This window comes from Penicillium verrucosum (genome assembly GCF_028828655.1).
Source record: "Penicillium verrucosum strain IBT 35672 chromosome Unknown utg000005l_segment0_segment0, whole genome shotgun sequence".
Classification (NCBI taxonomy): domain Eukaryota; kingdom Fungi; phylum Ascomycota; class Eurotiomycetes; order Eurotiales; family Aspergillaceae; genus Penicillium; species Penicillium verrucosum.
In genome coordinates this window covers 419,298-446,171 of record NW_026643214.1, presented here as the reverse complement: position 1 = coordinate 446,171, position 26,874 = coordinate 419,298, and the positions used below count along the sequence as shown (strand labels likewise).

The 26,874-nt window shown below is 47.2% G+C and overlaps 13 protein-coding genes across 13 annotated transcripts; 9 read left to right on the top strand and 4 right to left on the bottom strand.

The window, feature by feature from the left end:
* Positions 1-334: 334 nt before the first annotated feature.
* On the top strand, positions 335-2,057 carry N7516_011014 (GMC family oxidoreductase; the record flags this gene model as incomplete). Its single annotated transcript, XM_057223732.1, has 2 exons — positions 335-599; positions 652-2,057. 2 exons carry the CDS (start codon positions 335-337, stop codon positions 2,055-2,057), a joined length of 1,671 nt encoding a protein of 556 aa, XP_057068872.1.
* A 344-nt stretch (positions 2,058-2,401) lies between these two features.
* N7516_011013 (Zn(II)2Cys6 transcription factor) lies at positions 2,402-3,802 on the bottom strand (the record flags this gene model as incomplete). The annotated part of the gene is made up of 1 exon (XM_057223731.1): positions 2,402-3,802. The coding sequence occupies one exon, from the start codon at positions 3,800-3,802 to the stop codon at positions 2,402-2,404; it is 1,401 nt and encodes a 466-aa protein (XP_057068871.1).
* Positions 3,803-4,543: 741 nt separating this feature from the next.
* N7516_011012 (flavin-containing monooxygenase) lies at positions 4,544-6,295 on the top strand (the record flags this gene model as incomplete). The annotated part of the gene is made up of 1 exon (XM_057223730.1): positions 4,544-6,295. The coding sequence occupies one exon, from the start codon at positions 4,544-4,546 to the stop codon at positions 6,293-6,295; it is 1,752 nt and encodes a 583-aa protein (XP_057068870.1).
* A 721-nt stretch (positions 6,296-7,016) lies between these two features.
* On the top strand, positions 7,017-7,394 carry N7516_011011 (uncharacterized protein; the record flags this gene model as incomplete). The annotated part of the gene is made up of 1 exon (XM_057223729.1): positions 7,017-7,394. One exon carries the CDS (start codon positions 7,017-7,019, stop codon positions 7,392-7,394), a length of 378 nt encoding a protein of 125 aa, XP_057068869.1.
* A 541-nt stretch (positions 7,395-7,935) lies between these two features.
* Positions 7,936-9,660, bottom strand: N7516_011010 (cytochrome P450; the record flags this gene model as incomplete). The annotated part of the gene is made up of 3 exons (XM_057223728.1): positions 7,936-8,096; positions 8,153-9,246; positions 9,332-9,660. 3 exons carry the CDS (start codon positions 9,658-9,660, stop codon positions 7,936-7,938), a joined length of 1,584 nt encoding a protein of 527 aa, XP_057068868.1.
* A 653-nt stretch (positions 9,661-10,313) lies between these two features.
* Positions 10,314-12,017, bottom strand: N7516_011009 (aldehyde dehydrogenase family protein; the record flags this gene model as incomplete). The annotated part of the gene is made up of 4 exons (XM_057223727.1): positions 10,314-10,465; positions 10,541-11,566; positions 11,638-11,834; positions 11,890-12,017. 4 exons carry the CDS (start codon positions 12,015-12,017, stop codon positions 10,314-10,316), a joined length of 1,503 nt encoding a protein of 500 aa, XP_057068867.1.
* A 545-nt stretch (positions 12,018-12,562) lies between these two features.
* On the top strand, positions 12,563-14,134 carry N7516_011008 (NAD(P)/FAD-dependent oxidoreductase; the record flags this gene model as incomplete). Its single annotated transcript, XM_057223726.1, has 4 exons — positions 12,563-12,800; positions 12,863-13,152; positions 13,236-13,809; positions 13,869-14,134. The coding sequence occupies 4 exons, from the start codon at positions 12,563-12,565 to the stop codon at positions 14,132-14,134; spliced, it is 1,368 nt and encodes a 455-aa protein (XP_057068866.1).
* Positions 14,135-14,670: 536 nt separating this feature from the next.
* N7516_011007 (NADH:flavin oxidoreductase/NADH oxidase family protein) lies at positions 14,671-16,053 on the bottom strand (the record flags this gene model as incomplete). Its single annotated transcript, XM_057223725.1, has 1 exon — positions 14,671-16,053. The coding sequence occupies one exon, from the start codon at positions 16,051-16,053 to the stop codon at positions 14,671-14,673; it is 1,383 nt and encodes a 460-aa protein (XP_057068865.1).
* A 740-nt stretch (positions 16,054-16,793) lies between these two features.
* On the top strand, positions 16,794-18,403 carry N7516_011006 (NAD-dependent succinate-semialdehyde dehydrogenase; the record flags this gene model as incomplete). The annotated part of the gene is made up of 3 exons (XM_057223724.1): positions 16,794-17,088; positions 17,155-17,756; positions 17,816-18,403. The coding sequence occupies 3 exons, from the start codon at positions 16,794-16,796 to the stop codon at positions 18,401-18,403; spliced, it is 1,485 nt and encodes a 494-aa protein (XP_057068864.1).
* An 894-nt stretch (positions 18,404-19,297) lies between these two features.
* Positions 19,298-20,323, top strand: N7516_011005 (uncharacterized protein; the record flags this gene model as incomplete). The annotated part of the gene is made up of 1 exon (XM_057223723.1): positions 19,298-20,323. The coding sequence occupies one exon, from the start codon at positions 19,298-19,300 to the stop codon at positions 20,321-20,323; it is 1,026 nt and encodes a 341-aa protein (XP_057068863.1).
* A 746-nt stretch (positions 20,324-21,069) lies between these two features.
* Positions 21,070-22,772, top strand: N7516_011004 (uncharacterized protein; the record flags this gene model as incomplete). The annotated part of the gene is made up of 3 exons (XM_057223722.1): positions 21,070-21,206; positions 21,272-21,637; positions 21,755-22,772. 3 exons carry the CDS (start codon positions 21,070-21,072, stop codon positions 22,770-22,772), a joined length of 1,521 nt encoding a protein of 506 aa, XP_057068862.1.
* A 528-nt stretch (positions 22,773-23,300) lies between these two features.
* Positions 23,301-24,502, top strand: N7516_011003 (uncharacterized protein; the record flags this gene model as incomplete). The annotated part of the gene is made up of 4 exons (XM_057223721.1): positions 23,301-23,383; positions 23,434-23,896; positions 23,946-24,140; positions 24,203-24,502. The coding sequence occupies 4 exons, from the start codon at positions 23,301-23,303 to the stop codon at positions 24,500-24,502; spliced, it is 1,041 nt and encodes a 346-aa protein (XP_057068861.1).
* Positions 24,503-25,230: 728 nt separating this feature from the next.
* Positions 25,231-26,702, top strand: N7516_011002 (Zn(II)2Cys6 transcription factor; the record flags this gene model as incomplete). The annotated part of the gene is made up of 5 exons (XM_057223720.1): positions 25,231-25,421; positions 25,495-25,790; positions 25,871-26,181; positions 26,229-26,309; positions 26,367-26,702. The coding sequence occupies 5 exons, from the start codon at positions 25,231-25,233 to the stop codon at positions 26,700-26,702; spliced, it is 1,215 nt and encodes a 404-aa protein (XP_057068860.1).
* Positions 26,703-26,874: the final 172 nt, after the last annotated feature.

The following is a 26,874-nucleotide window of genomic DNA, read 5'->3' as shown; positions in this document are numbered from 1 at the left end:
ACCAATATTACCAATGATACCAACAATACTGAAGATCCAGAGTGAGCGGCCAGATTAGCCTATGGCGTGTGTTGGGGTAGGCCGTAACCCATAGAGAAAGTTTAGCTCCCCTGATGTGGACATGTCGAGAAAAAAAATAAATAAAAGAAAAGAAATTGCAGATTAACTTGACTAACTATCTAATAGCAGATACTTGGGGTATTTGACTGCTTCACGAATTACTTATAACCTTGCCCCCGATTTAGAGAAACCTTCAACTTTGGCAAACATTGCTCATCGTCACCACTTCACTTTCGCCTTTGATTCCTGAAGGAGCTCTTTCCCTTCTGCTGTCATGAATTCCCCAACCCTACCCACGATCGTGGAAAGCCTACCTACCAGCAGACGCCAATTTGACTATATCATTATTGGCGGAGGCACGGCTGGCTGTGTCATTGCTGACAGACTTGCCGAGAACTTGCCCAATGCCACCATTCTCATGATCGAAGGCGGCGAAAGCGACCTGGGCAAGGAGGAAATCCTCAACCTCAATGGCGCCGCTGATCTTTGGGGATCCGACAAGTATGATTATTCATACCGTTCCGTTCCACAGCCATATGGTACGAATAACCCCCAAACCTGACTGCAGAAAAAATAAAAACGGTCGACCAGCGAATAACACGCTTGAGCAATTTGTAGGAAACAGCGATATTATCCATTCCCGTGCGAAGATGCTGGGAGGCTGTTCTAGCCATAATGGCGCGATTTCATTTGCTCCACTAGCATATGACTGCAAGAGGTGGCAAGGTCTGGGCGCCGAGGGCTGGACACACGCAGAAATGCTGCGTCTAATGCACAAGCTCCGCAACAATATCATACCGACCGATGAACGCCATCGAAGTCAGGTAGTCAAGGACTGGTTGAAGACCTGCTCCGAATTGTTCGGAGTACCCTACATCGACGATTTCAACCGTGAGATAGAAGAGCGCGGCAATCTCACAAAGGGATGTGGCTTTCTCAGTATCGCCTACACACCGGAGAATAATCATCGGAGCAGTGCAAGTGTCGCTTACATCCACCCAATTCTTCGCGGCGAAGTCAAGCGGCCGAACATGACCATCCTACAGAACACATGGGTTTCGCGAATCCTGTTCCAAGGAACCACTGCTACGGGTGTCATCGCAACAACACAAGCTGGACATGAGTACTCGCTTGTGGCATCATCTGAAGTCGTGCTGTGTGCTGGGGCTATCGATACTCCACGTCTGATGCTGCTTTCTGGCCTTGGCCCGCGCCAACAATTGGCCTCCCATCAAATACCCCTTGTGCATGATATACCAGGTGTTGGAGAGAATCTACAAGACCACGCAGAGACAATGTATATGTGGGAGTTGAACGAGCCTGTCCCCCCCGAACAGGTGGCCATGGGGTCCGAGGGTGTCATGGTGTTACGGCGTGAGGAGATCAACGCTCGCGGTAATGACGACGACGTTATGGACACTCTCTTCCACATCTTCACCGTTCCCTTCGACACCTATACCAAGCCTATGGGCTATGAAACGCCCAAGAATGCTTTTTGTGTTATTCCGTATACGCCTCGACCTGCCTCGGTTGGCCGTCTCTGGCTCAAGTCAGCCAATCCAAAGGATAAGCCGGTTCTTGACCAGCGTTATTTCAGTGATGCGGAGGGATATGACAAGGCTAGCAACCTCTTCATGCTAAAGATGGCGCGCCGTATGGCCCAGTCCGAACCCTTCAAAAAGTATATCAAGCGTGAAATCGCCCCAGGAGCTCACATTGTCTCTGATGACGACCTTTGTGAATACGGTCGGAAGGTCCACAATACCGTCTACCACCCATGTGGAACTGCGAAGATGGGAAATGTTGAGACCGACCATATGGCGGTTGTTGATTCCTCTCTTAAGGTCAGAGGAGTCAAACATCTTCGCGTTGCGGATGCCAGTGTATTCCCTTGCATGACTTCGATCAATCCTATGATCACTGTTTTGGCGATTGGCGAACGAGCTGCCGAGCTCATCATCAAAGATACTTGCCGAACAGAACGAGCTGTACTCTGATTATTGCCCATCGTGATTTGTTGCATTTTATTGAGTAAATATATGTTTAACCAAGCTTTCTAACCAGTTAACGTTGTGAAAACGGGTAATACATATGTTACTTTACTATTAAACATACATTTACAACCCAAAAAGTGATACAAACTATGTAGGTCTGGACCATTCATTCAGTCTTCCATTCTATAGTAGCAAATACAGTAGATATAACGTGGTCTTGCTGGGAAATACCCGAAATACTGCGAAACATTAAGATGATATCAGCCTCAGAATCAAGAGTCAATTATCGTATACATTCGTCAATTTAGTAAATAGAGTTGAGACACATAGAGAAGATCAACCAAGGCTTACCTCCACCCTCGTAGGAGCATAATGTGTACCCATGACATGGTAATTTCAAGGTCACGGAATTGCCAAACATCCCGCAGGATGTCAATCGCCATCAAGTTACCAGGTAAGCGGTTGATTGAATACAAAGCATTAAATCGGTCAACCACCATATCACGTTCCCGGCGATCATCTATCGTAAGCTCTGATCCTGCAGTCAGAAGTGAAATTGCCTGCAAATTGGTATGCCAGTTATGGGTGGGAATGAGACTCAAGTCTCTGACTGTCTGTAGAGCGTATTGCCTGATGACCTTCTCTGTTTCAATATTCACCACAGGCGAGTAATTATCCATGTCTAAACCTTCCCCAGTTCGACCAGCAGTTCGTCCACAGATTCGGTACAGGTTGATCAGGCCATGGTTTCGGAAAGAATTACCCAGCAAAATGAGATCCGGATCCTTGGTGGTTGGTTGCCACGCCAGCAACCATGCTTCGGATTGTTCCTCAAGCGCAGTGTCTCTGATGCCGAAATCAATGAATGACCTGCAGTACCGCCCTAGGTTTGCTAGAGTATACATGATCTCAGCTGAGTAGCCCATAACCGGGTGAAAGTCCCCTGCAATCTTTGCCACTGCTTCTGGAATCGACGAGTTGATTGTGAACCGTTGACTCGGTTCAAAAAGAAATGAGCACGCCATATCCCAGTATAAATATGTACCAAGAGCCAACTGTGCGAATTTGCGGTCGATATTTGTGGATGAATTTATGATCAGCTCAATTAAAGCCCTTGCCCCATTCAGGTGCTCATACCCGAATTGGGAAGGCGAGGGATCGATCCAAGGGGTGCTGATTCCGAGCATAAAGACACTCAGAAATGTAATGGGATGTGGCTGTTGGCGTCCACTCAGCTCCTTTTGTAGAAGCAACAGCGCTTTACCACGCTCCTCAAGACACGTCTCGAGGGATTCCTTTTGGAAAAACTGTTCATGGGCAGCACTGATGCTCAGAATAGTTGGCATGAGAGACGGGGAAATGTGCAGATATTCAAGGATTGGGAACGAGAAAGGGTTTGATTCAGGGTCCAAAACCATGATCTGGCTGGCTTTCTCACACCAGTGCCTCAGTAGGCGCTTTTGTGAAGGCGAGATGATACCGCGCGAGACCAGAGCAGGGATTTCCAACTGCCATCGTGGAAACGAGCTTTCCGATTCGCACACCGTGCGTCGTTTCTGGCATCGGAGACAAACGGGGAATGTCTCATCGCATTTGACCCGTCGTCTCTTGCACTCCTTGCAGCCGGAACGACTTCTCTGGGGTGGAGCGCCTATTTCCGAGTATTGGCTACACTGTTCACAAGCGGTTGGTTTGTGGACAGGCACCTGCTTGGTAGTGGCGAATCGGACGTTGAATCTGCGTGGCATTTCGCGGCAGTGTGACAGTTCGAGGGGAAGTGGGAGTCCGAGGCGGAGAATGCCTGCACACTAATTCACTTGTTAAAAAGTACAGCTTCGTTGTGAAATCCTCGAGAATGGTGGAGATAGCTGCCTTCCCCATTAGTGATAAAAGCGCCTAGCTCGGGGGATATCGATCAGTGACTGTGCATGACCTTGATAGATTTCAAATGGTTTGTGTCCACCGCGTCCGATACGTAAATCGAAATCCCTATCCGGCCTGGTGCGCTCCGTACCATTGATGTGATACAATATCTGGATCTTGCTTGGGTTAGAGCCATACCTCGTATATGCTTGGATGGGAATGCGGGGATGAGACCCTCAGGAGCCCCGAGCCCCACCTCTCTCGCATTCAGCCCGAAATAGGCAACATGTTAATGAAGGATTGGTGGCAAATTACCTGGTTAGAATAACGCTGTGGGAGGTAATTTATTTTGCTGAGTCCTAGCGTATACAATCCCGAGCAGTGTGGCAGCCGTGCGGAAAGAAACCAAACACCCTGTGATATTAGGTACTTCGCGTCGGATCCGCCCTCAACTTGCCAGATAAGGAGTGGACGCGATGATGAGACCGAACATGGTGAATATCATTCATATCGACTGTCGTTATAAAATGAGAGATGGAGTGGGATCTAGATACTCCCCTCGAACCGTCAGTCCACTGTCGCAATATATCTCCGATCGCACTTCGCTCTTGTCGGGCACCTGAGACATGTCGAAAACCATCAATATCGATGCATTCGTCGTCGGCGCTGGTGTGGGAGGAATTTACTCCACCTACCGCCTGTCGCGTATGGGGCTATCTGTCAAATGCGTGGACGTTGCCAGCGATGTCGGTGGCACCTGGTATTGGAATCGATATCCGGGTGCTATGAGTGACACCGAAAGCTACCTGTACCGCTATTCATGGGACAAGGAAGATTTGCAAACCTACCCCTGGACTCATCACTATGTCTACCAACCGGAGATTTTGAAGTACCTCCAGCACATTGTCGAGAAACATGATCTCCGGAAGTACATGAAGTTCGAGACCGAGATGACATCAGCGGCATGGAATGAGAACACTCAGAGATGGGTGGTGACCTGCTCCGGTCCCGAAAAGTTGAAAATTAGCGCTCGCTATTTGGTCAACTCTCTTGGGTTGCTCTCGAAAGTCCATTACCCCGATATCTGCGGTCTTTCATCTTTCGCTGGCAACCTGATCCATACAGCACGATGGCCGGAAGGCTTGAATCTTGAAGGGAAAAGGGTCGGCATTATTGGGAATGGATCTACAGGAACACAGGTCATGACGGCAATTGCTCCAATCGTCGGAAGTCTAACGTCCTTCCAACGCCACCCTCAATACTCAGTCCCGAGTGGTCAGCGCCCTGTCACAAAGGAATATCGCGACAAGGTCAATGATACGTACCACAAAATCTGGGATAATGTTTGGTCATCGGTTGTTGGGTTTGGTGTGCCTGAATCCAAACGCAAGACCATGGATGCTAGCCCTGAGGAGCGACAGAGAGCTTTCCAAGAGGTCTGGGAGCAGGGTAATGGCTTTCGCTTTATGTTCAGTGCATTTGGGGACATTACCACCAACAAGGATGCCAACGAAGAGGCATGCAACTTCATCCGTGGAAAGATTGATGAAATGGTGAAAGATCCCCGCAAGGCAGCAATCCTGAAGCCAAAGGACCTCTACGCCCGTCGACCACTTTGTGACACCGGCTACTATCAGATTTTCGATCGCGAGAATGTTGACGTGATCGATCTCAAGGAAACACCAATTGAGAAGATAGTCCCGGAAGGCATTCAGACAGCTGATGGAACGACCCATCATCTCGACGCGCTAATTTTTGCTACTGGATTTGATGCTATTGAAGGCAACTATATGCGGGTCAAAATCACAGGACGAAATGGGAAGACGATCCAAGAGCATTGGAAGAATGGCCCCAGGGCTTTTGGTAGTATCGCCTGCGCAGGTTTCCCCAACATGTTCATTGTTGCCGGTCCTCAAGGTCCATTCGCTAATTTCCCACCTGTCATTGAGAGTGAAATCAATTTCATCATGTCATGCATTGAATACGCCGAAGAGAATATTGTCGCGGCTCAGGTGGAAAAACCAAATGGTACTACCAATGGTACTGTCAATGGTACTGTCAATGGTACTGTCAATGGTACTACCAATGGTGCTACCAATGGCACTGCCAACGGTGCCTTGAAGACGACAAATCAGTCTTACACGAGGAAAGGGAAACCAAGGGTCATGGAGGTGTCTGATGAAGCAGAAGCAGCATGGATCGACTTGTGCAATCGATTGGTTGAAGGGTCACTGTTTACTTCGACGGAAAGCTGGATCTTTGGTCAGAATATTCCCGGGCGAAAACCAAACACAAACTTCTATTTTGGGGGCCTTAAGAGCTACCTGGACTGGGTGAAATCTCAAACTTCCAATGGTTTTCCTGGTTTTCTCAGATGATCAATACAACTCCTAGTCAATTGAATGAACTTGTTATGTTTTAGTATATTTCATTTTGGAATTGAGCATAAGCTATCACGTATTAATGTGTAAACATGTGCGTTCTGTTGAGTAGGAATTTATTAAGGAGCCAGGAGAAGAGAGATAGGGAACTATCCAGCTGGCAGTCCTGTCAAACAGGGTCAGCGACACTGATCCTAACAGAATTTCTACTCAGAACACCAAACTTACGGGAGGAGTGATAATGAGGATGTTTGAGTCATTCAAGTCTCAAGATTATCAACCATGTATTCCGTGGTCTCTAACTCACCATAATGTATCTGTTTGTAATGATATATCTTAGCTAATTAGCAAGTACCTCCCCTCAGTGACGTGCTCGGCACATGTGGATCTCATACATACCTTTTCTTTTGGGGCAATTTAATGCAATTGGTTAGTCCAAAAGCTCCCTAAAAGAAGTTTCCATTGGCCCTTCAGAGAAGTTCGGATGTCTGCTGCATCTGGCAAGAGAAGTGGGTCAACAGCTTAATAGCGGAGTCTATTTCATTGTCCTTATTCTATATAATGCCTGTATATCCCATGTCATGACCCAGAGTCCGTGCCAGCCAATGCACATATTTCGTCCTTCCTGCCTCATCTTTGAAAATCCTTGAAAGTCCGTATCCCACTCTGAGCTCTTGCAAATACCCTCCGCCCATAGCTAACAACTGTCTGAACAGGAATGGCACCGGCAATTCCCAACACCACAGGATCCGAATCGCCAGTCGACGTCCCTTATGGGCCGTACACCAGTTTCCCTTGGGAACCTCTACCCGAGTACGGTGGGGAGAAATCTGTCATGTATCGCTCGGCCGATGGAAAAATCGTCGCAGCAGCAGCGAAGGAAACAGGAACTGCAACATTGACCTATCCGTGTGATGAATTCTTTTATGTCACGGATGGATGGGTCAAACTAAACGTTCATGGTGGGGACCATTTTGTCCTGAACAAGGGGCAATTCGTGTACTTGAAGAAGGGAACGACGGTTGATTTCACATTTGGCCCTGGGTTTACGAACGTCGCGGTTTTTATGGATAATGAACCTGTGACCCTTCTCTAAGAAAGGGAGTACCGTTTGAATTATGCATTAGAGGATATCATTCGGCTATAATTTGGAAAGTGTCTACTGCGTACGTGAATATTTTATTTCCATGTAAGTTTAACGAATCCTATTGTATCCACAAGTTACAAATGTGTATATGCTTGAAGCAGTCACATGGTATATGATTTAGAATCCTTAAAAGAATATATTAAAGAAAGGGTAGGTTTTATTTCATCTTGCACAGAAGATATACATGGACCTCAGGGACATACAAAATCTGCAAAAGACTATGTTTGAAATTTCTAATATATCCGGCTAGAAATATAGGGAATATAATTCTTATAATTTGGCTTTCCAATATGGGGCAGGGCAGGGGAGGCACGAGAGAGAGAGAAAAACGTTGAATTCATATGAATGACCAAGATGACTGCCTATTTATATAGGTAGTACAGTGAAAAGAAAACAGCCTGCAAAACATTGTAGAACCTCGAGCATCTGCATCAGAGCATTTGATCATCCATCATTGAAGGACATGTGGTATTGACCGACCACTGGAATTTCAAGGTGAAGTGTCGCCGGCGTAAGGTGCTGGATGAAACTTAACCTCTAATCGATGACCTTTCGGTCCTGCAAGGTAAAAGTCGAGCAGCTCCATATCGCCATGCGCATGGATAGACGTGGTATAATGAGCATACACAGCAGCAACCACATATTTCATCGCTACAGGGCCAAAAATTGGTTAGCATGGTCCTCAATTTCAGACCCGAAAGACTTACAATAATATGCAAAATTGGAACCGATACACATCCTTGGGCCACTACTAAATGCCCAAAACCATCGCTTCATATTTGCCAGTTCGTCAGATGAAGCATCAAGCCAACGCTGGGGCTTCCATTTGGAGGGTTCCGGGAAAACCTCAGGAGTCCGATGAAGTATGTATGCAGATGACTGAACAATGGTGCCTGCGGGGATATCAGAGTATCCTCCAAGGGAGCAAGTTTTCGGAACCACTCTAGGCTGTCCGCCAGGTACTGCAGGCCAGAGACGAAGTGTCTCCATAATTATCGCGTTGAGAATTGGGAGTGCGTCGATATCTTTCGGCTCGGTAATGTCATCGACTTCGACCTTCCTTTTCAAGTCATCTTGTTGTGGAAGCTTCACGCCACGCAGCTCCTCATGAAGCTTTGTCTGCCACTCGGGATTTCGGCACATTTCATAGAATAGATATGTCTCGGTGTTGCCGCTAGTCTCAAATGCAGCCGAGCTGTGGGCAAACATGTCGCTAGCGATCTGCATCCTTTGTGGATATGCACTTTTGGTACCATTGGGTTTGCTCATTGCTTGGAGGGTTTGTTGGAAGATAATAGGCTGGTCATCACTATTAATAGGCTCTGAACTTGCAAGGAGCTGTTGGGCACTGTCGCATTTTTGGAGATTCCAGTCTTCGGCAGCGGCAAATTTCGTGTCAACATATCGAGGAACCAAATAAATCCCAACGCTGCGAAGGAAATTTGCAATCTTTGGAAAGTAGTACTGCCAAAAGAGAAAGGGATAAGGTGCGAAAAATCCGTCCAGATATAGCTTCCGCTCTTCCTGATCCTCCAGGAAATTGCTACCCAAGGAACGGCCGTATTGAAACTGAACGAAAGTATCCATCGAGTATGAATAATTCAATCCAAGTACCTCGACAGGCTTGTCTTCACGAGAGGCCTTTTGAATGATAGGCAGATATCTCCCAAATAAAACATCGCGGGTGGTTGCACGTGCTGCCGGAGACGACGTGATGAAAGATTTGGAGAAAGTGTTGGAGATCATTCTTTTGCGGGCGGAATGTAGCGCATTGTCTTCAAATGTGAAAATGTTCTCCGTGCTGTTCATGAGAATTAGCTGCTTTCTTCCATATAAATATCCATGGCATCGTCTTGCGTCGATTTGTCCTCGTTCTATACACTTACTTGTAAATAGCAAAACCATTGAAGTAAAACTCAGGTTTAGGAAATCCACCTTGATATATCTTTTTCACTCCATTTTCAAAAGTGTTGACGCTGAGAAGGTTTGGTCCAAGAAGAATAGAGGGTCCCAGCTTCATGTGCTTGTCATAAACTGTACGGTTCTCCTGATTTGTCCATTTCAACCAGTATGTCCAGATGGGGCAGAACCGAGACGACCAGTGAGCGGCGGGAACTTTGGAAAGAGGCGAAAATAGGACTGGATATATAAGGTATTTGTAAAGGAGGATACCAAGAACCCCGAGAGGAAGCAAAAAGGAAGTATGAAGCTGCATCTTGGAAATCTTACCAGCTAGTGCGAGGAAGGATATCGTCCAGAGTACATAGGTGTGTCAAGAGTTATATATTTTTTTAATGAATAGTAGGAACTATCCAAAATTAGGCTTATATGCCTTATTTTGCTGTACCAGTCAGGTTGAGAGGTGGAGCCAGGGTAAAAGCTATAATGGTGTCGTGTCGAGATAAAGCAAGGAAGGTATTTTTCTCGTGTCGAGCTCAAGTTTAGAAAGAAAAAGCCCACCTATGAACCATTAGTACTTTTCCAGAGTAAAATTTCATAATGCACTCATGCAGACTGGGTCAGAACGTGTCTAATATTCTCTCTCGATATTTCGTATCTGCGCTTGTAGCACTTTCCCGATTAGGCAGCTAAGCGGGCGTGAACGCAGTGATGGCCCGCGTATTGAGGAGTTCTTCGGGTCTCATCTCAAGGAAACAAAACAATACAACACTTGATCACTTAATCTCCAGGGCTAATTTTGGAGTTTGTGGGCAGAGATTAATTGGAATGCTTTGGAAAAAAGGGCTGCGGTCGTTCAAAGATTGGAAGTTGCTACAAGGGCTGAAGATTATATCGTTGGGATATCCAACAACTTTCTAACCATTTGTTCAAATTACAAAATTCTTCTCCAGTAGTACAACGCATCTCTTATAATCTCGCGTTCAGATTGACGTGAACAGACTTCGTAATAGTGAACGCCTCGATGCCTTCCTCACCCATTTCCCGCCCGAACCCTGATTGTTTGTATCCACCAAATGGCACGCGCACATCATCATCATTGCTACTGTTGATCCAGATCGCTGTAGAAAGGAAAAAAAGAAAAAAAAGGGCGTTAGAACTGCTAAAGAGCCAAAAAGGAACGGAAGAAGACTCACTGCCGGACTGGATTCTCTTTGATACCCTCAAAGCACGCGAGATGTCCTTTGTGAACACGGATGCACCCAACCCAAATACCGTGCTGTTCGCGCGTTTTATCGCCTCTTCCTCTTCATCAAAAGGTGCAATAACCACGAAAGGACCAAAAACCTCATCCTGAACAATGGTCATACTGTCCGATACGTCCGCGAATACGGTTGGAGCGACGTAGAATCCCTTGCCTCTAACATTCTTGAATGCCTTTCCACCACACACTAACCGTGCCCCTTCCCGCTTTCCAGTGTCCATATAGGATAGAACTCGGTCAAACTGATCCTTGGTGACCTGTGGGCCTTGGAAGGTGTCTGAATGGAAAGGGTCGCCAACCTTGGAGATTCTCTCCACCTCTGCTTTGAACTGTTCGACAAAGGTTTCGTAGATATCAGCGTGTACAAAGATGCGACTTGTTGCTGAACAAACTTGTCCCTGGTTGGACATGATGCCTCGGTGGCCCCAACGCACCGCTTGTTCTATGTCTGCATCTGGGAAGACCAGCATTGGTGATTTCCCACCTGTCTCTAAGGTGACTCTCTTCAGTGTACCGGCCGCGCTCTTCATAATTTGTTTGCCAGTGGGCGTAGACCCGGTGAATGTAATCATGTCAATGTCGGCATGAGCTGCTATAGCAGAGCCAACATCCCTACCGGTACCATTGAGGACATTCACCACTCCAGCCGGGATCCCAGCTTCCTTGACAAGGTTTGCAAAGTAGAGAGCTGAAAGAGGGGTTTGTTCGGCCACTTTGACGACCAGTGTGTTGCCCGCCGCTAGGGCCGGAGCAACCTTGGTCACCATATTCACAAGAGGGAAGTTCCAGGGGATAATGGCGCCACAAACTCCAATTGGTTCACGCATCACATATGCCAGTTTATCTGGATTTGGGTCGATAACCTTTCCATGGATCTTATCAGACCACCCAGCATAATATCGCAGTAGACTGATAGCCCCCATAACATCTTCATTACGGGCAGCATGAAGGGTCTTGCCTATAATAAAGAATTATCAGAATACAGGTTGGACGTGGAGAGAAAACGCGCAAAATGGAAGGATCTCTTACCATTATCCCAGGCATCGATGGTGGCCAGTACATCTGCATGTTGCTCGACCAAACCAGCAAGCTTGTATAACAACTCACCTCGCACAGATGTGTCCATCGATCGCCACTCTCCGTTGAATGCCCGACGGGCAGCCTCAACGGCCATGTTGACATCCTTCGTGTCTGCTGCATGCACTGTACAGATTTCTTCTTCATTTCTATTATCAGTTTAGCAAGTCAGCTATTTATCGCCATGTATAAACCTAAACTCACGCAGGATTTATGGTCGAAATCCCCGCCCCCTTCGAAGACGGCCTCCATTCATTGTCGATGAATAGGCCCAAAGGCTGCTTGAATTTTAACCCGTTGGGGGCGATGAGATAAGTATGCAAGTCAGACATAGCGGCCAGATACAGTCACAACAGAAATGCGGGCGAATTATTGAGAGAAAACAGGAGGCAGGATAGAAAGCCGAGCCTCTGCTGTAATAGAGATATCAAGTAGGCCCCGCGAAGGTCGTTGACTTCTGTATATAATAAAACAAGGAAAAGGTGTTACTCGGCAAAGCTGAATGAAATGTACATAATATAATCTTTTATTAAATGGATTACGAGAGTAAAGTAAGAACTCAAAAAGCCATAAGTAGTATTATGGTATGCATCTTCTTCTATTTCGCTTCCTGTCCCAATTAGGAAACTGGTTTGTGGTCTCCACGCGAACCCCGTACCCACGCCACTAAATAATACGTAGTTTAACCCACTCCCCATGGCCCCGATTGCCCGATAGATAAAATAGGCGATCATCAATAACCAAGACATCGATATCGGTCGATGGAGCTAGATAACGGAAGCCTTTCCCAAATACTTCTATGCTTCTTTCTCGGCATTCACCACATACTGCAACCAATTCCATGGATTTCTGACGCATTGTGACACCCAATTTCATAATGACATCCTCGTTCCCACATCCCAACGGCACGGTGCCTTTCTGGCACCTTGAGTCCCAGGAGCTTCACAACTTCCGGTCCACACCAAACCTTCCCGACGAAAGCGACATAGTTATCATAGGTGGAGGGTACAGTGCAGCTGCACTAGTCACGCATATTCAGAAAAAGTATCCCCATCACCCATCGATTTTGGTTCTCGAAGCTCGTCAACTATGCTCCGGGGCATCTGGGCGAAACGGTAGTGGCCCTTTTGTTCACTTACACAGACAAATCACTGACAGAATACTTAAAAACATCTAGGTGGCCACATTAAACCGGATCCATACCTTCATGCGTCTGAGATTGCTGCTCAGTATGGACTCGCTGCGGGCGCGGAAGTCGCAGATTTCGAAGTCGCAAACTTGAATGCCGCTAAAGAGTACATTGAACGTGAAGGTGTCGACTGCGATTTTGTCGTGACTAGAGCATGCGATGTTCACTTCTCTAGCAGTCAGGACGCGAGGATAAAAAAGCGCTTGCATAATCTCAAAGCTGCGGGAGTTGCCGCAGCCCAAACGGTGTCTGAAGTGGGAGAAGACAATGCCGAAATTGTGCGTGGATTTATTTCCCTTTACATCTCACGGCAGTTCCAGGATCAATGACTTGCAGCCTTCTGACTTGAGTTTAATATTAGGTATCGGGTGTAAAAGGCGCTAAGGGATGCATCAGCTACACCGCTGCACATCTATGGCCGTACAAATTGATTCACCATATGTTCACCGCGGCGCTCAAACATGGAGGTCTCAACCTCCAGACAAATACTTGTGCGACTTCCATATTCCCCACTACAGACTCTCAAAGTAGCTGGGTGATCCAGACAAACCGGGGCACTGTTAAAGCCAGCAAGGTTATAATCGCCTCAAATAGTTACACCCCGGCTTTATTACCTGAGTATCGAGAGCAAATCATCCCTTACCGCGCTGTGAGCTGCCGCATCAAGACTCCTAGCCCAGCACCACTTATTGTCAACACCTACGCCCTTCGATTCAAGGATTGGGACTTTGACTATCTCATTCCCCGACCTGATGGCAGCATTGTTGTGGGCGGGGCTCGCTCGGCCTACTTTCGCAACAAAGATCTGTGGTACAATAACACGGACGATTCTGAAGTTATCGAAGAGACACAAAAGTACTTTGACGGATACATGCAACGGAACTTCCGTGGGTGGGAGAACAGCGGCGCAAAGGTCTCGGAGATATGGACTGGCAGTAAGTATCATCGGCCGTTCATCTACGAGTTGACCGGACTGACACACCACACTTTTTAGTCATGGGGTATTCCCGTGACAAACTCCCAAGGCTAGGCCCAATACCAGGGAAGCGGGGAATGTTCATTATGGCTGGATGGACGGGCCACGGCATGCCTCAAATATTCCTGGTGGCCAAGGGGATGGCAGACATGGTAGTAAAAGATGTACCTTACTCCGGAACTGGGTTGCCTCGGGTTTTTGAAGAGACTGCATATCGCTTACAGAATGCACCGAACAAAGTGCTGGAGTCCTGGTACCAGGCTACTCAAGTCCCGCGGCTATGATAGCTAGCTCATTGATAAAATGGACTTGCTATATGTATTATTATTTATTTGCTGTTCGTTTGGAAGGATAAAATAGGAAATCTTGACCTCTCATCTTTAGCAAGAGTACAAGCATTAATTTCCGGTCTTGTAAGAATCACTCATGAGGTTTTATCTAACCTCCTGATCCAAGCGGGATCACAATTTTGGAAGAACATCTAATGGGAAGCCAGGAGAAGAGAGAGATAGAGAGCAATTGTATTGCTAACTGATAACTGCTAAGGGAGAAGAGGAAAAGAAGAAGAGGGAGAGGAGATTACAGTCCTGTCACACAGGGTCAGGTTGACACACGACAACAACATCTTGGATGCTTGTTTATGTTTAGAGAAACCTCATTTCGGTCGCTCTGCTCCAAGTTCAGCCCTCGGCCAACCTCAACCCACGATATTGGTATGACCGGGCTTTGTAATGTTATAGGACATAATTACTGTCATATTCGGTATTCACGCTCATCCCCATTGATATCAGATTCATAACCCAGGAATACTGCAAAACTTTCAGACCAACATCGGTTTGGGAAAGCTCCGCGAATTCGCAACATTGAACGGAGGGAGGTCCGCACCATCGATATCAGGATATCCATAGAGAGTCATTGCCTCCGAGTCCGCTTCTAAATCGCGTTCCCATTTTGCCACACTGTTCTCAAATGCCTTCAAGTTATCATCCTTGGTTAAATCAATTGGTGCCCTGTCATTGCCAATCTGCCGCATCTGCACCCCAGCCACCACCTCTGTCATACCGTAATCATATTGGCTCAAACCGGCATTGATGGCGCCAGACCGTATCCTTCCAGACACGATATCTGATGCCAGGTGTGGTTCTGCACAAAGTGTTCTGGCAAGCCCAACCCCATCCACAGTCTCCAAAGCTGTTTCCATGGCAGCGACGGTGAGGAAGCCACCGGTGACGTATACTTTAGTCTTAGAAAGTACAGGCACTATGGCCTCAGCGAACTCTAGGAAGAATGCTTCCCGGTTCTTAGTAGAGGCACGCTTGTGTTCGAATGCTGTGTCTTCATACGTGCCGCCGGACAACTCGACAAAGTCAAAGTGAGCTTCGTGTTCGAGCAATTGACATAGCTCCCGACATTCTTCTGGTGAAAATCCCTTATCTTGGAATTCAACGGAGTTTAGTTTGATGGCTAGGATGAAGCCAGAGGATACAGGGACCTTTCGGCGAATTGATTGGGCAATTTCGATGATAATGCGAGCCCGGTTTCGTAGCGAGCCACCGTAAATATCCGTTCTTTGATTGGTTTGTTGGGACAGAAACTGAGCAAGTAGGTAGCCATGGGCACCGTGCACTTGAATTCCATCAAACCCAGCTTTGAAAAGAAATTCCGCCGAGTGAGTAAACGTGTTGATAATATTCTGAATTTCGTCTAACGATGCCGCGTGCGGTTTGCCAAACTTCATTCCCCATATCTCCCGGTCGAGGTGAACATCCGATGCTGACACGGGGTTTGGAGAAAGCTTGATATTCACTTGGCGGCCAGGGTGAGACATCTGGCCTAAGATAAGGCTCCCGTGTGCCTTGGAAGCAGTGGCGAGTGCCTTGAAGCGTTCAAACCGAGTGCCGGAAAATGGGGCATCAGCAGGAATTGTTGCATTCCCGGGAGCCTCAAGGTTGGTATTGTCCACCATGATATTACCAGTCAGGATAACGCCAACAGAGCTTTCTCCCCATCGTTTGTAAAGATTGACAAGTTCTAGTGATGGGATACCTCTACTTTCACTGTTCACAGGAGACCATGATGACATACGCTCTGTCATAGCGGCCTTCATTAGACGGTTCGGCGCGATACGTTGAGAGAAGTGAAATTGCGAAGGCTCTCGCAACCGCGCTGGGTCGACATCGCGAGCACCATGACGAGGGACCATCGTTGCGAAGATATATATAAAAAGAATGGATATCGGTCTAGAGGCGGAGAGGGAATTCGAAGAGGATAATGTTTTTCAATTTGACAGTCGAAAGATTCTCTTTTCAAATGGTCATGCAAAGATGAACGATAACTTGGAACTCTAGATTAAAACTTATATGGAGTAGCCCTGGAGATGAGTACAGCTTACAAATTGTGTTAAATGTATTTTGGTAAGCCCGCTTATTCTCCTATAAGGGAAAGGGCCAAGAATACTATTGGTCAATCCAATTGTAATTGTTTTGAGAGAAAAGAAGGTCGAAATATACTCCGCGCTAGTCGCCTCGCCAAAAAGCCAAAAGAGGAAGGTGGAGATACCTACCTAGTTAGGTAATAGCGCTACCGGCTTATGCAAGGTGCATCGGTGATGAACTATCTCCCCGGAAACCGGCGCAGTTACCCAATCTAAATCAAACTAAGGCGAGTGTTACGTTCACGTCCGAAATCGCCGGATTCTGTGGGCGGGTTTCTTGCTCTTTTTGGCATGTTGGCGATCTCCTAAGCGTCAACGCATATCTTGACTCTGTTCTGGTACTGAAGTGAATATGAATTCTGGGGAAACTCGGGTGTGAATCATCTACTTGATAGAATATTTTGCCTCCAGCTGATACAAAAACAGGCATGAACTTCTTGGATCTTATGTCCAGCGCTTCGTACTTGCTGTCCAAAGTCCATTCATCAGACTAAGTTGCACAGTACATCATGTCTATCACGACTGGATTCCCAATCTCCTTGCGCGATCCTACTCTGTTGGATCGTCGGGGGTTGATAAACGGCGAGTGGCGGGACGCCATCAACCAGAAATCATTTCCTGTCTATGAGCCAGCTACAGGCAGTGTGCTTCACCCATGTGCCGACTTTGGACGTGAAGAGTTCGTTGAAGCGATCAATGCGGCACACGTTGGCTACAAGAGCTTTTATGAAGATACAACAGCCAAAGATCGAGCACAGCTTCTTCGGCGATGGCATGATCTTATAATCGAGAACGTGGAAGACTGTCAGTTATAAAACACCCCTCTTACCTCCGATTAACAGTGGAAAGCTGAATTTTGTCATTCAACAGTAGCGTTAATTTTATCTCTGGAAAATGGGAAAACATTGGCCGAAGCCAAAGGAGAAGTAACTTACGCGGCAACCTTCGTCGCCTGGTTTGCGGAAGAGGCAGTTCGCAACTACGGCGACGTGATTCCTTCCTCATATGCCAATTCAACTGTTCTCACTTACAAAGAGCCAGTTGGGGTGTGTGGAATCATCACTCCGTGGAATTTCCCTGCCGCCATGATTACTCGCAAGATTGCTCCAGCATTTGCCGCTGGTTGTTCCGTGGTTATTAAGCCTCCAAGTGAAACACCTTTCAGTGCGATTGCACTTGCAAAGCTGGCACTGAAGGCGGGTGTTCCCTCTTCAATCATCCATGTTATCCCCACCAAGGACCGCAAAGCTTCGCTAGAGCTAGCAACCAATTCGCTTGTGCGCAAGATCAGCTTCACCGGGTCAACGGCTGTTGGTAAGATGCTAACAAAACTAGCATCCGAAACGATGAAGAAAGTCAGTATGGAGCTTGGAGGGAACGCTCCCTTTGTAGTCTTCGAGGATGCCGACCTGGACCAGGCTGTTGATGCGGCGCTAATCTGCAAATTCCGTGCATCAGGTCAAACTTGTGTGGTGAGGATATGTACCTGTTCCTCCTAAGGAATACTGTGCTAACTCAGTATTCGTGCAAGTGTGCGAATCGGCTTTATGTTCATAAGCAAGTCCTGGAGGCTTTTGCAGAGAAACTTGCCGCCAAGGTGCGGACTCTCAAGCTAGGCCGTGGTATCGACGATGGAACGACTCAAGGTCCGCTGGTCAACGCTGCAGCCGTGGAAAAAGTGAAGGCGCACGTTGCGGATGCACTGGCCAAAGGCGGCCAGCTGCGGACAGGCGGTCAGGCGCCTAATCATCTGTCTGGCTTCTTCTTTGAGCCAACAATCATCACTGGTGCAACGCCTGATATGGATGTTGCGATCGATGAGACCTTTGGGCCCCTGGCGGCTATTTTCCCATTCGAGAGCGAAGAGGATGTGTTGACACAGGCCAACTCTAGTGAATATGGGCTGGCTGGATACTTCTTCAGCCAGAACGTCAGTCGAATTTTCCGCGTCGCGCGTCAGCTGGAATGTGGCATGATCGGTGTCAATACTGGTCTGATCAGCGCAGCGGAAAGTCCTTTCGGTGGCATCAAGGAAAGCGGCGTGGGCAGAGAGGGCAGTCGTTACGGCCTCGGCGAATACCAAAACATCAAGTCGGTTACTATTGGAAATTTGAGATGAGGTTATTGGAAGGGACGGCAATAAGCAATTCAGAGTCTATCGCAGGGACATCTAGATGAATTTCCGTTGAGTTCTAGTAATCTCCAGTCGAACCATCTATACTTCACCGTGGACAACTTCATGCCGAGTGGGGTATTTACAGTAATTCCATTTTGTTTTGGTATCGGAGATGCGGTCGTCTCACGATATTTGCCAGAACTTCCGGGTAACTAGTTGCTCCTGTCCCTTCCTCTTCTTCTTTTCCTCAACACAGTTGGTTAGTTTAATAAAGTCGTATTTAGCGGGAGGCCACGTAGGAAATATTATGGAGAAAGACTGTGTTGAATGTGGGGAGAAAGGAAGAGAGTGAGGGGGTCCTGTCACCCATTGTGGTGCACACCTTAGTAAGGATAACTGGTCCACGGGTGTATTTTGCCGTGCCGACACCGATATAGTGGACGATATACTGCATTTCATTCACTCCGTAAAGCTTATTGGGCATATGACAATATCAGATATGACAAATGGCAGATGTTGCCCAGGTGTACGACATCGATGACTAATCGTATTATGTATTTTTGATGGTATGTCCAGTACCAGTTGTCACATGATCTCATGGGTAAATTACCCCATCTCCACCGACTTTGACATTTACTCCACTCCGCTACTCGCCTGGGCATCTCCACCAACTTGCCCAAAATGGACACTAAACGAACTTCGTTTCTCCCCACGTAAAACTTGCTTATGGCTCAGTTGGACAATATGTTGTTCATAATGAATTATTTATATGTTGTAAATGACTGGTGCTTCTAGCGATTGCGTTGTCTCTTCCTTCCCAACCCCATCTCCGTCACACCCGGTTCTTCTTCAACACTCTTTCACAACCTCTGTTAATTTCACACCTGCCTAATAGCTATGACCTCACCAAAGAAGATCGTTGTCATTGGCGGTACTGGAATGTTTGGCGGCTCAGTCGCTCGTTCACTGAAAGACAATCCCGAGTTCGAAGTTGTGTTGACAACGCGCGATGCTAACTCGACCAAAGCCCGCGAGTGTCGTGAGCAGGGATATTTGTTGGTAAAGGCAGACTCCTGGAATGCTGCCGAGCTCGATTTGGTATTCACGGGCGCCTATGGTGTGTTTCTCAACACTGACTCAGACGACCCGAACTTCAAAAATGAGGTCGGCCTGCCGGAATCCGCCATGGGCAAAATCGTGATCGACGCTGCCATCCGTCAAAATGTCAAATACTTTGTTTTCTCGGGACTTCCACAGTCTAACCGCCTTACGGACGGAGAAGTGTCCATCGTGTCCTTCGACAACAAGAACGCCATTGCCAACTACGGACGTAAGGCTGGGTTTGAAGCCTTTGTTGAGGTCAATTCTGGTTGGGCTATGGATATCCTCTTCATGGAGACGTACGCGAATGCATTCGGTGGATTCGCGACCATTCCAGACTCGGAAGGCTTCCTCAGTTTGAAAGTCTTCCCTATGAGCAATGACACGGGGCTGATCCCATGGACCTCCGTGAGAGACGATTACGGCGATGCTGTACATGCTGTTTTCTTGGAACCATCAAAATATGCCAATCGCATTATCTGGGCCATATCCGAGGCAGCCAGCTTCCAAGATGTGGCTGATACATACAACCGATTGACCGGTACACAAGTCGCGAGATTCGTACCGCAAACCGAGCCCCTCAAAGCTAGCACCCCCGGCAAAACCAAGGAAGTCAACGGACTGCGCAACTATTGCCACTACATGCAGGGGAAATACTGCAACAATCAGGTAACTGATAATCGTTTGCTGGGAGAGATGAGAGAGCTCAAAGCGCTTGCAACAAAGGCGCGAGGAAAGGGACATGCGTCCACACAGTCTATCGACGGCTTTCTACGCGACAACGCCACCGTCAAATTGCAATCACCCATGTCGAAAATTTGATTATTCTGAAAGGCCAACGAAGTTAAAGAACTGTGAAGAAAATCAAATAAAGTACTCTGTGGGGATGGGCCTGATAGGCAAGTGGTCAAGATATCTGGAGGATTAGGCCAGTAGCTTAGGATAACTAGTGTTTATAACTAGCTAGTTCTGAACTCGTCTCTTCCAATTTCCAACTTTTCCGCACTTAGTTTGTTTTCTAGCGCAGAGTGTATCTAGAAACGAAGTACTCTTGGGAGCCTCTAAAGATCCGGTAGGTATAATACGCCGAAGTTATCAAGAAAGATAAACTTGATATAGAGCTTGAATAAGTAGTGTACTAAATAAGCGCTATACCTATTATATTTTTAAATTTATAAAAAAGCCAAGTCGGGGCGAATATTTTCAGTCAACATAGCATGAACCAATATTATGGTGACACAGTATAAGTAAATTGCCAAGACTACTCCGCATACTCAGTCCTTTCACAGTGCAAAGATAGCATGTGTGCTGAAGTTTTTTGTAAGAGATTCGATTCGCCCGGTGGAGACGCAGTTGGGGGCTTCGCCTCGAATCTAAAACGGGAATCTCGGTGCACCACCGGCGGGCCTCGTGTGCTTCTCATATTAGGCAGGTAATTTATCCCTCCTTGGTAGGTTCCCTATGTCACTCGCCGAACTCACTAGGAACACCCGTATTTCTAGTCACGACGACTGGCCACACATATAAACACAGCAAATCCCGCGCAGTCGAAAAGTATCTTGCAATATATGTTCAAAATGTCTAACTTAACTCAAACTATCACTGCCCCCAATGGTGTGAGCTACCAACAGCCCACCGGTCTTTTCATTAATAACCAATGGGTCGCTTCGTCGTCTGGCCAAAAGCTCCAGTCTATTAACCCTGCGTCAGTAACCCACCCTACAACCTCAACTTATCCTTGAAATTGAAATTGACTGATCATGTTCATAGAACCGAGGAAGAGATTACTTCAGTTCAGGCCGCCACGGCGGAAGATGTTGACAAGGCGGTTCGTGCTGCCCGCGCTGCATTTGAGGGAGAAGAATGGCAAAATATTGTTGGGACTGCTCGTGGCAAGTTGATGCACAAAGTGGCCGACTTGGTTGAAAGTCAGCAACATGTTCTAGCCACAATTGAGGCACTGGACAATGGCAAGCCCTACTCCCAGGCCCTGGGTGACATTGAGGAGGTCTTCTCGGTTTTCCGGTATTACGGAGGCTGGGCCGACAAGGCTTACGGACAAACTATCGAGACTAGTCGCTCCAAGTTTGCTTATACCATGCGCGAACCTATTGGTGTTTGTGGTCAGATTATTCCGTAAGTTCCCCTTTCAACGTGTCCAGCATCTCGACTTGTTCAATCTGTCACCTGAATACCCACATGCTTTCAACCAAGGTCCTTTATATGCTAACGGGTTTATCTACCCTTATCTAGATGGAACTATCCACTCGGGATGGCAGCGTGGAAGTTGGGCCCTGCACTAGCTTGCGGTAATACAGTGGTTATTAAAGCCGCCGAGCAAACCCCTCTTTCTATTCTCTATTTTGCAAACATCCTGGTTGAAGCAGGGTTCCCACCCGGTGTGGTCAATATCATCAATGGCTATGGTCGTGAAGCTGGCTCAGCCTTGGTCCAGCATCCTGAAGTCGACAAGGTGGCATTCACCGGCAGTACACCTACAGGTAAACAGATAATGCGGATGGCCAGTGATACCATGAAAAACATCACGCTTGAGACAGGAGGGAAAAGCGCTCTCGTCGTCTTCGATGACGCTCAGATCCCCAATGCAGTCAAGTGGGCACATTACGGTGTGATGGGCAACATGGGCCAAATCTGCACCGCAACATCGAGGATTTTTGTGCACGAGAAAATCTACGATACTTTCATTCAAAGTTTCAAAGAATACGTTGCCAAAGTCCAAGTAATTGGCTGCCCATTCGAGGAGAAAACGTACCAAGGCCCCCAAGTCTCCAAGGGTCAATTTGAAAAGATTCTCGAATATGGCAGAATTGCCCAGGAGGAAGGTGCCACAATCGTTGCCGGCGGCAAGGCTGCCGAAGGTCGACCCAACGGTAAAGGATACTTTGTGGAACCTACGATAGTTCGTGATGTGCAGCCGCATATGCGAATCTACAAAGAAGAGATCTTCGGGCCATTTGCGGTCTTCGTCAAATTCTCAACCGAGGCAGAAGCAATCCGGTTATCGAATGCGACGGAATATGGCCTTGCCGCTGCTGTGTGCACAAGTGATATTACGCGGGCTCACCGTGTGGCTAACAAGTTGAAAGCTGGCATGGTCTGGATTAATTCCAGCAACAATAGTGATTTCCGTGTACCCTTTGGTGGAGTGAAGCAGAGTGGTATTGGAAGAGAGTTAGGCCAGGCAGGGTTGGATGCGTACTCGCAACTCAAGTCGGTTCATTTGAATCTGCAGCTTACAGAGCTAATCTAGCGTTGTGATTAATTTATCTGGTGTGGACTGAAAGAACTGAACGAACGGCATGTATCAAAGAAACACTTGTACTCCGTAACTATCGAGGTCTACCCGATTAAGATTATGTAAGCGATTTTGACAACCTTGGAACCCTGGAACCTTGGAAGTCTCCTCAAACTGAAACCAACCGACTGACTACTGAAAGACTATTTTCTCCAACGACAGATGTATGGCCAATCCCCTTCCGATTTTCAATGTTTGATCCACCCCGGTTCGAATCCACTGGCTAATAGTGAGGCTAAGAACGTATAGTAAGCCAGTGCCAAGACTACTTCTGAGACTTTTTCCCACTTTTCAGGGTCTTCGGCAAGAAATCATTGTCTATGATTGGACAACGACTTATTCATGGAGAACTAGCTGAACCTGTCCGGTCGAAGCTCTGCCTAGCGGAAAATAGTAACACCCCTTTGAAGAGATTTTAATTTAAGACATGGGAGTTCAAATTGTCTACTCCGTAGAAACTGTGTGCAATGTCTACGGTTGAACATGTATACATCTAGAAGCACTAATGAATGGATCTTCGGTGGGCTGATGGCTACCCAGGCAATCTTAATTCTCGCCATTGAAATGTGAGTCTCAGCTCCCGTGGAGACCTAGGACTTGTCTAACAGGACCCCAGCTTTATCCTTGTGGAATGGCAACTATGGATGCGCCCGCAGGCCATTCAAATTACCCCTTCCTATATCGTCCCTATCAACGCAGGAATCATTTGGTTTGCCTGCGTCTATGAATTCTTACTCTCTGTCGACGCTATGCGTCATAAGAACAACATCCTACTGTTCGCTATCTGCGTCAGTAATGTTTTCGCCACGGTCTTCGCGGCCATGCAATATCCGGCCATGAAGGGCTTCTGCGAATCCATGCCGAAAGAGCGGACTATGTATGACATACCGCTCGTTGATATCGAAAGAAACATATGGCCGCAAATCCGAGGCCCTCAACTCGCTGTTGCTATCCTTGTTGGGCTTTGTACCCTCGGAATCTGGGGACTGGCCTTCCAATTGCATAAACAGTATGCCTGGTCCATCTACCGAAGTGTGCAGGGTGATTCACGTATAAGAGCCCGATATCTCGCATATGAAGTAAGTGCATGATCATTACTTGTGCTTCCAGCTGCTAATTTAGTCACAGGTTTATGTGGTTTTCGTCAAATTAGGCGCATTCTTCGTCGTCTGCTTCGTTCTGCATTATGGCTTGATTGATGTCCACTTCATCGAGCCCGAATTTGGCTTAACCATGTCAATTCCACCAGCCCTAACTGTCGTAATAGTCTTAGGGGTATACATTATCCGCAGGGAGCATAAACCGCTAATGATATTAGTCATTGTAAGTCGAAACCTCATTTACTCTCTCGGATATCAATCCCCAAGTCTCGCTAACAGAAACAGATCTGCCATTTGGCCATAGTCGCATACCTTATTTCCCGGCTCGTTGTACTTTTTGGGAACGGTCATCTTTCCAGAACTCCTACAAAGGATATGACGCTGCTTTTCGCATTTGCGTCCTTGATCTTGACCTGTCTCTCTCTTGCATGTGGGATCAAGTGCTTCCTGAACTTTGGGCATGGACTGAAGTTTATTCTGGCTGGCAAACCTCATTCGGTTCGGGCGTCTTATGACTTCCACACCGTCTCTAGACACACTCCTGTGCCGGATGATACCTCATATCGCCGGTTGTCTCTTGCTTAGGTTTGGAACTACGCTCTGACTGTACATTATACTTAATTAATAATACCTAGTTTATACATTCGTGGGCAAGCGCATAGTACTCTACGTCTTAAAGTAGGAAATTCTCACCCATTATTTCGGTAAGGCAAGTAATACATTTTTATTGTTGTCACGCTCGAAAGATTCTCAGCAGTCATCATCTCCTTCCTACATGCAGAACTCCCCACCAAGATACATCACGCCTCCTTAACAGCTAACATTGCCAATCGCCTCGCAACCACACCTATCATTCCAACCGAACTTTTTAGTGCATGTTCCATGACAGCTGGCATAATCCAACCAGGTAGTGACCTTCAGTCCCCTCTTACACCATATTTATACACTTGCGACGATCCATTTCCCATCAAAAAAAAACGTCCACTTATTATGACGACATAATAGAGATTCTCCACATTTCATTGATCGGTTGCTGCTCGGTGATGGTATGGGTCACCAGTTGCTTGATTTCTTGATGTGATCACTCAGCACTCGAGCATGCGCAGTTTTGTCTGCAGCTTTAGCGTTTCCCATCTGAAAATCGTGCAGTTGTCAGATTGCATCAAGATATACCGAGGTCCACGGGTAGTTATATGGCTGACTCAACCCGACGGTGGAATTCTTGCCGACACAGCACACCGCCCCAAGATCGCGCGCATACCTAGAATACTGCCACCTACTTCACAGAGCATCTGCTTTACTGTTTGTTCAGCATGTCAAACCGACCGGAAACGGGCACGCGAGCTTCCGGCAGCGTTCGGCGACCGAGGAAACGGGCACCCGTGGCTTGCCAGTCATGTCACGCTCGTAAAGTCAGGTGCAGTCTTCCACAGACCGGTGCACCATGCGCCAATTGCTCATTGGACAATGTTTCATGCGCGCCCCGTGTGGGCAGGAGATTTAGGTGAGCCAGGGGTAGAGAAGAAGGCAAATCAGTCTGATTGCATGGAAGGCTAACGAACGGCGTTTTGATGCAGGCCGGAATTACGATCTCCACCCTTAAGGATACCTTCGCCGTCCAATATTGCTTCCACAGCACAAGCCAATCATTTGGAAAGCTGCAGCTTTCCACCCAACCCCGAGAGCCTCGTTGCCTCGGAGATTCCTTCTCCCAATAGCGGTCATGGTCATGTGGCACCGTTGGCTGATACCGGTGCCAGCACCCCGTACCGTCCATTGAATGAGCATTTCAGCCACCGCGGCGAAGAAGGCGAAACGGACACAGTGCAGACTGGCGGTGATACGCCGGAGAGCCGTTATTCCCCTTTATATGGTAGGAAGCATATCACTTTTTAGTCTTCGATAGCGCATAAGCTGTCAATGACCCGTTATGATACTGACTTCGATAATAAGGCGATCCTCGAGGCTTCGCTCTTGTGGTCGACATTTGTGAGCCGGAGAGGAAGGAAAAGAGCGGCCATTTCCTCGTCCCACGAATAAACCCTACGCATATAGATCCAGAAACTATCGATTACTTACGTCTAAAGGGCGTCTTCAATTTGCCAACTCATGCTGTTTGCGATACGCTTATACAGATATATTTTCACCATGTGCATCCTTTCTTTCCAATTGTTGAAGCCAATTCATTCCTTGGGGTCTTTGAAACCTCGCGTGATGAAATAAGCATACACCTTTTGTGGAGTATGTTCCTAGCCGCTGCGAATGTATGAGCCCTACGAATTCTCCTTAATAGCACGCTAATAGAAGATAGTTCGCAGATGACGCCACCTTGAAAGCGGCCAATTTCTCGTCCCGAAAAGAGATGAAGCATTCGATGTATATCCGTGCTAAGGTTATAACTAGATAGATATACTTTTCAAAAGGAAATCGGCTAATTAAAGTGTTATAGGCTCTTTATGACGCAGAATATGAGAGAAGGAAGATCACCTTGATTCAAGCGGTCCTTTTGATGGGCTTTTGGTATTCTGATACTGAGGATAGAACGGGGCCTTGGCACTGGAATGGCATCGCTATCAGCCTCTGCCAAACGATTGGACTGTACCGGTTGCCAGATACCAGCGAAAACCACTTGAAAACTATATCGGCGAGCGATAGAAGACTATGGCGGCAGATCTGGTGGAGCTGCCTCTATCGCGAAGCCTGGTTCTCTGCCGGCATGGGTAGGCCTATGCGTATCAGCCTAGCCGACTGTAACACCCCCGATGCCGGATGCCAACGACTCTGATGAATTGCTCGCAGGGCTTCCGGATAGTATACGAAAAAAGTATATCCCCGACGGCACTGAAGATTTATCCAAATTATGGACTGAGTTACTATGTCTTACTGTTTCTTTATCGAATATTCTCTCGTGGCAACATCGAGCCGAACGGACATGGCCTAGCAGAACCGAAATAGGG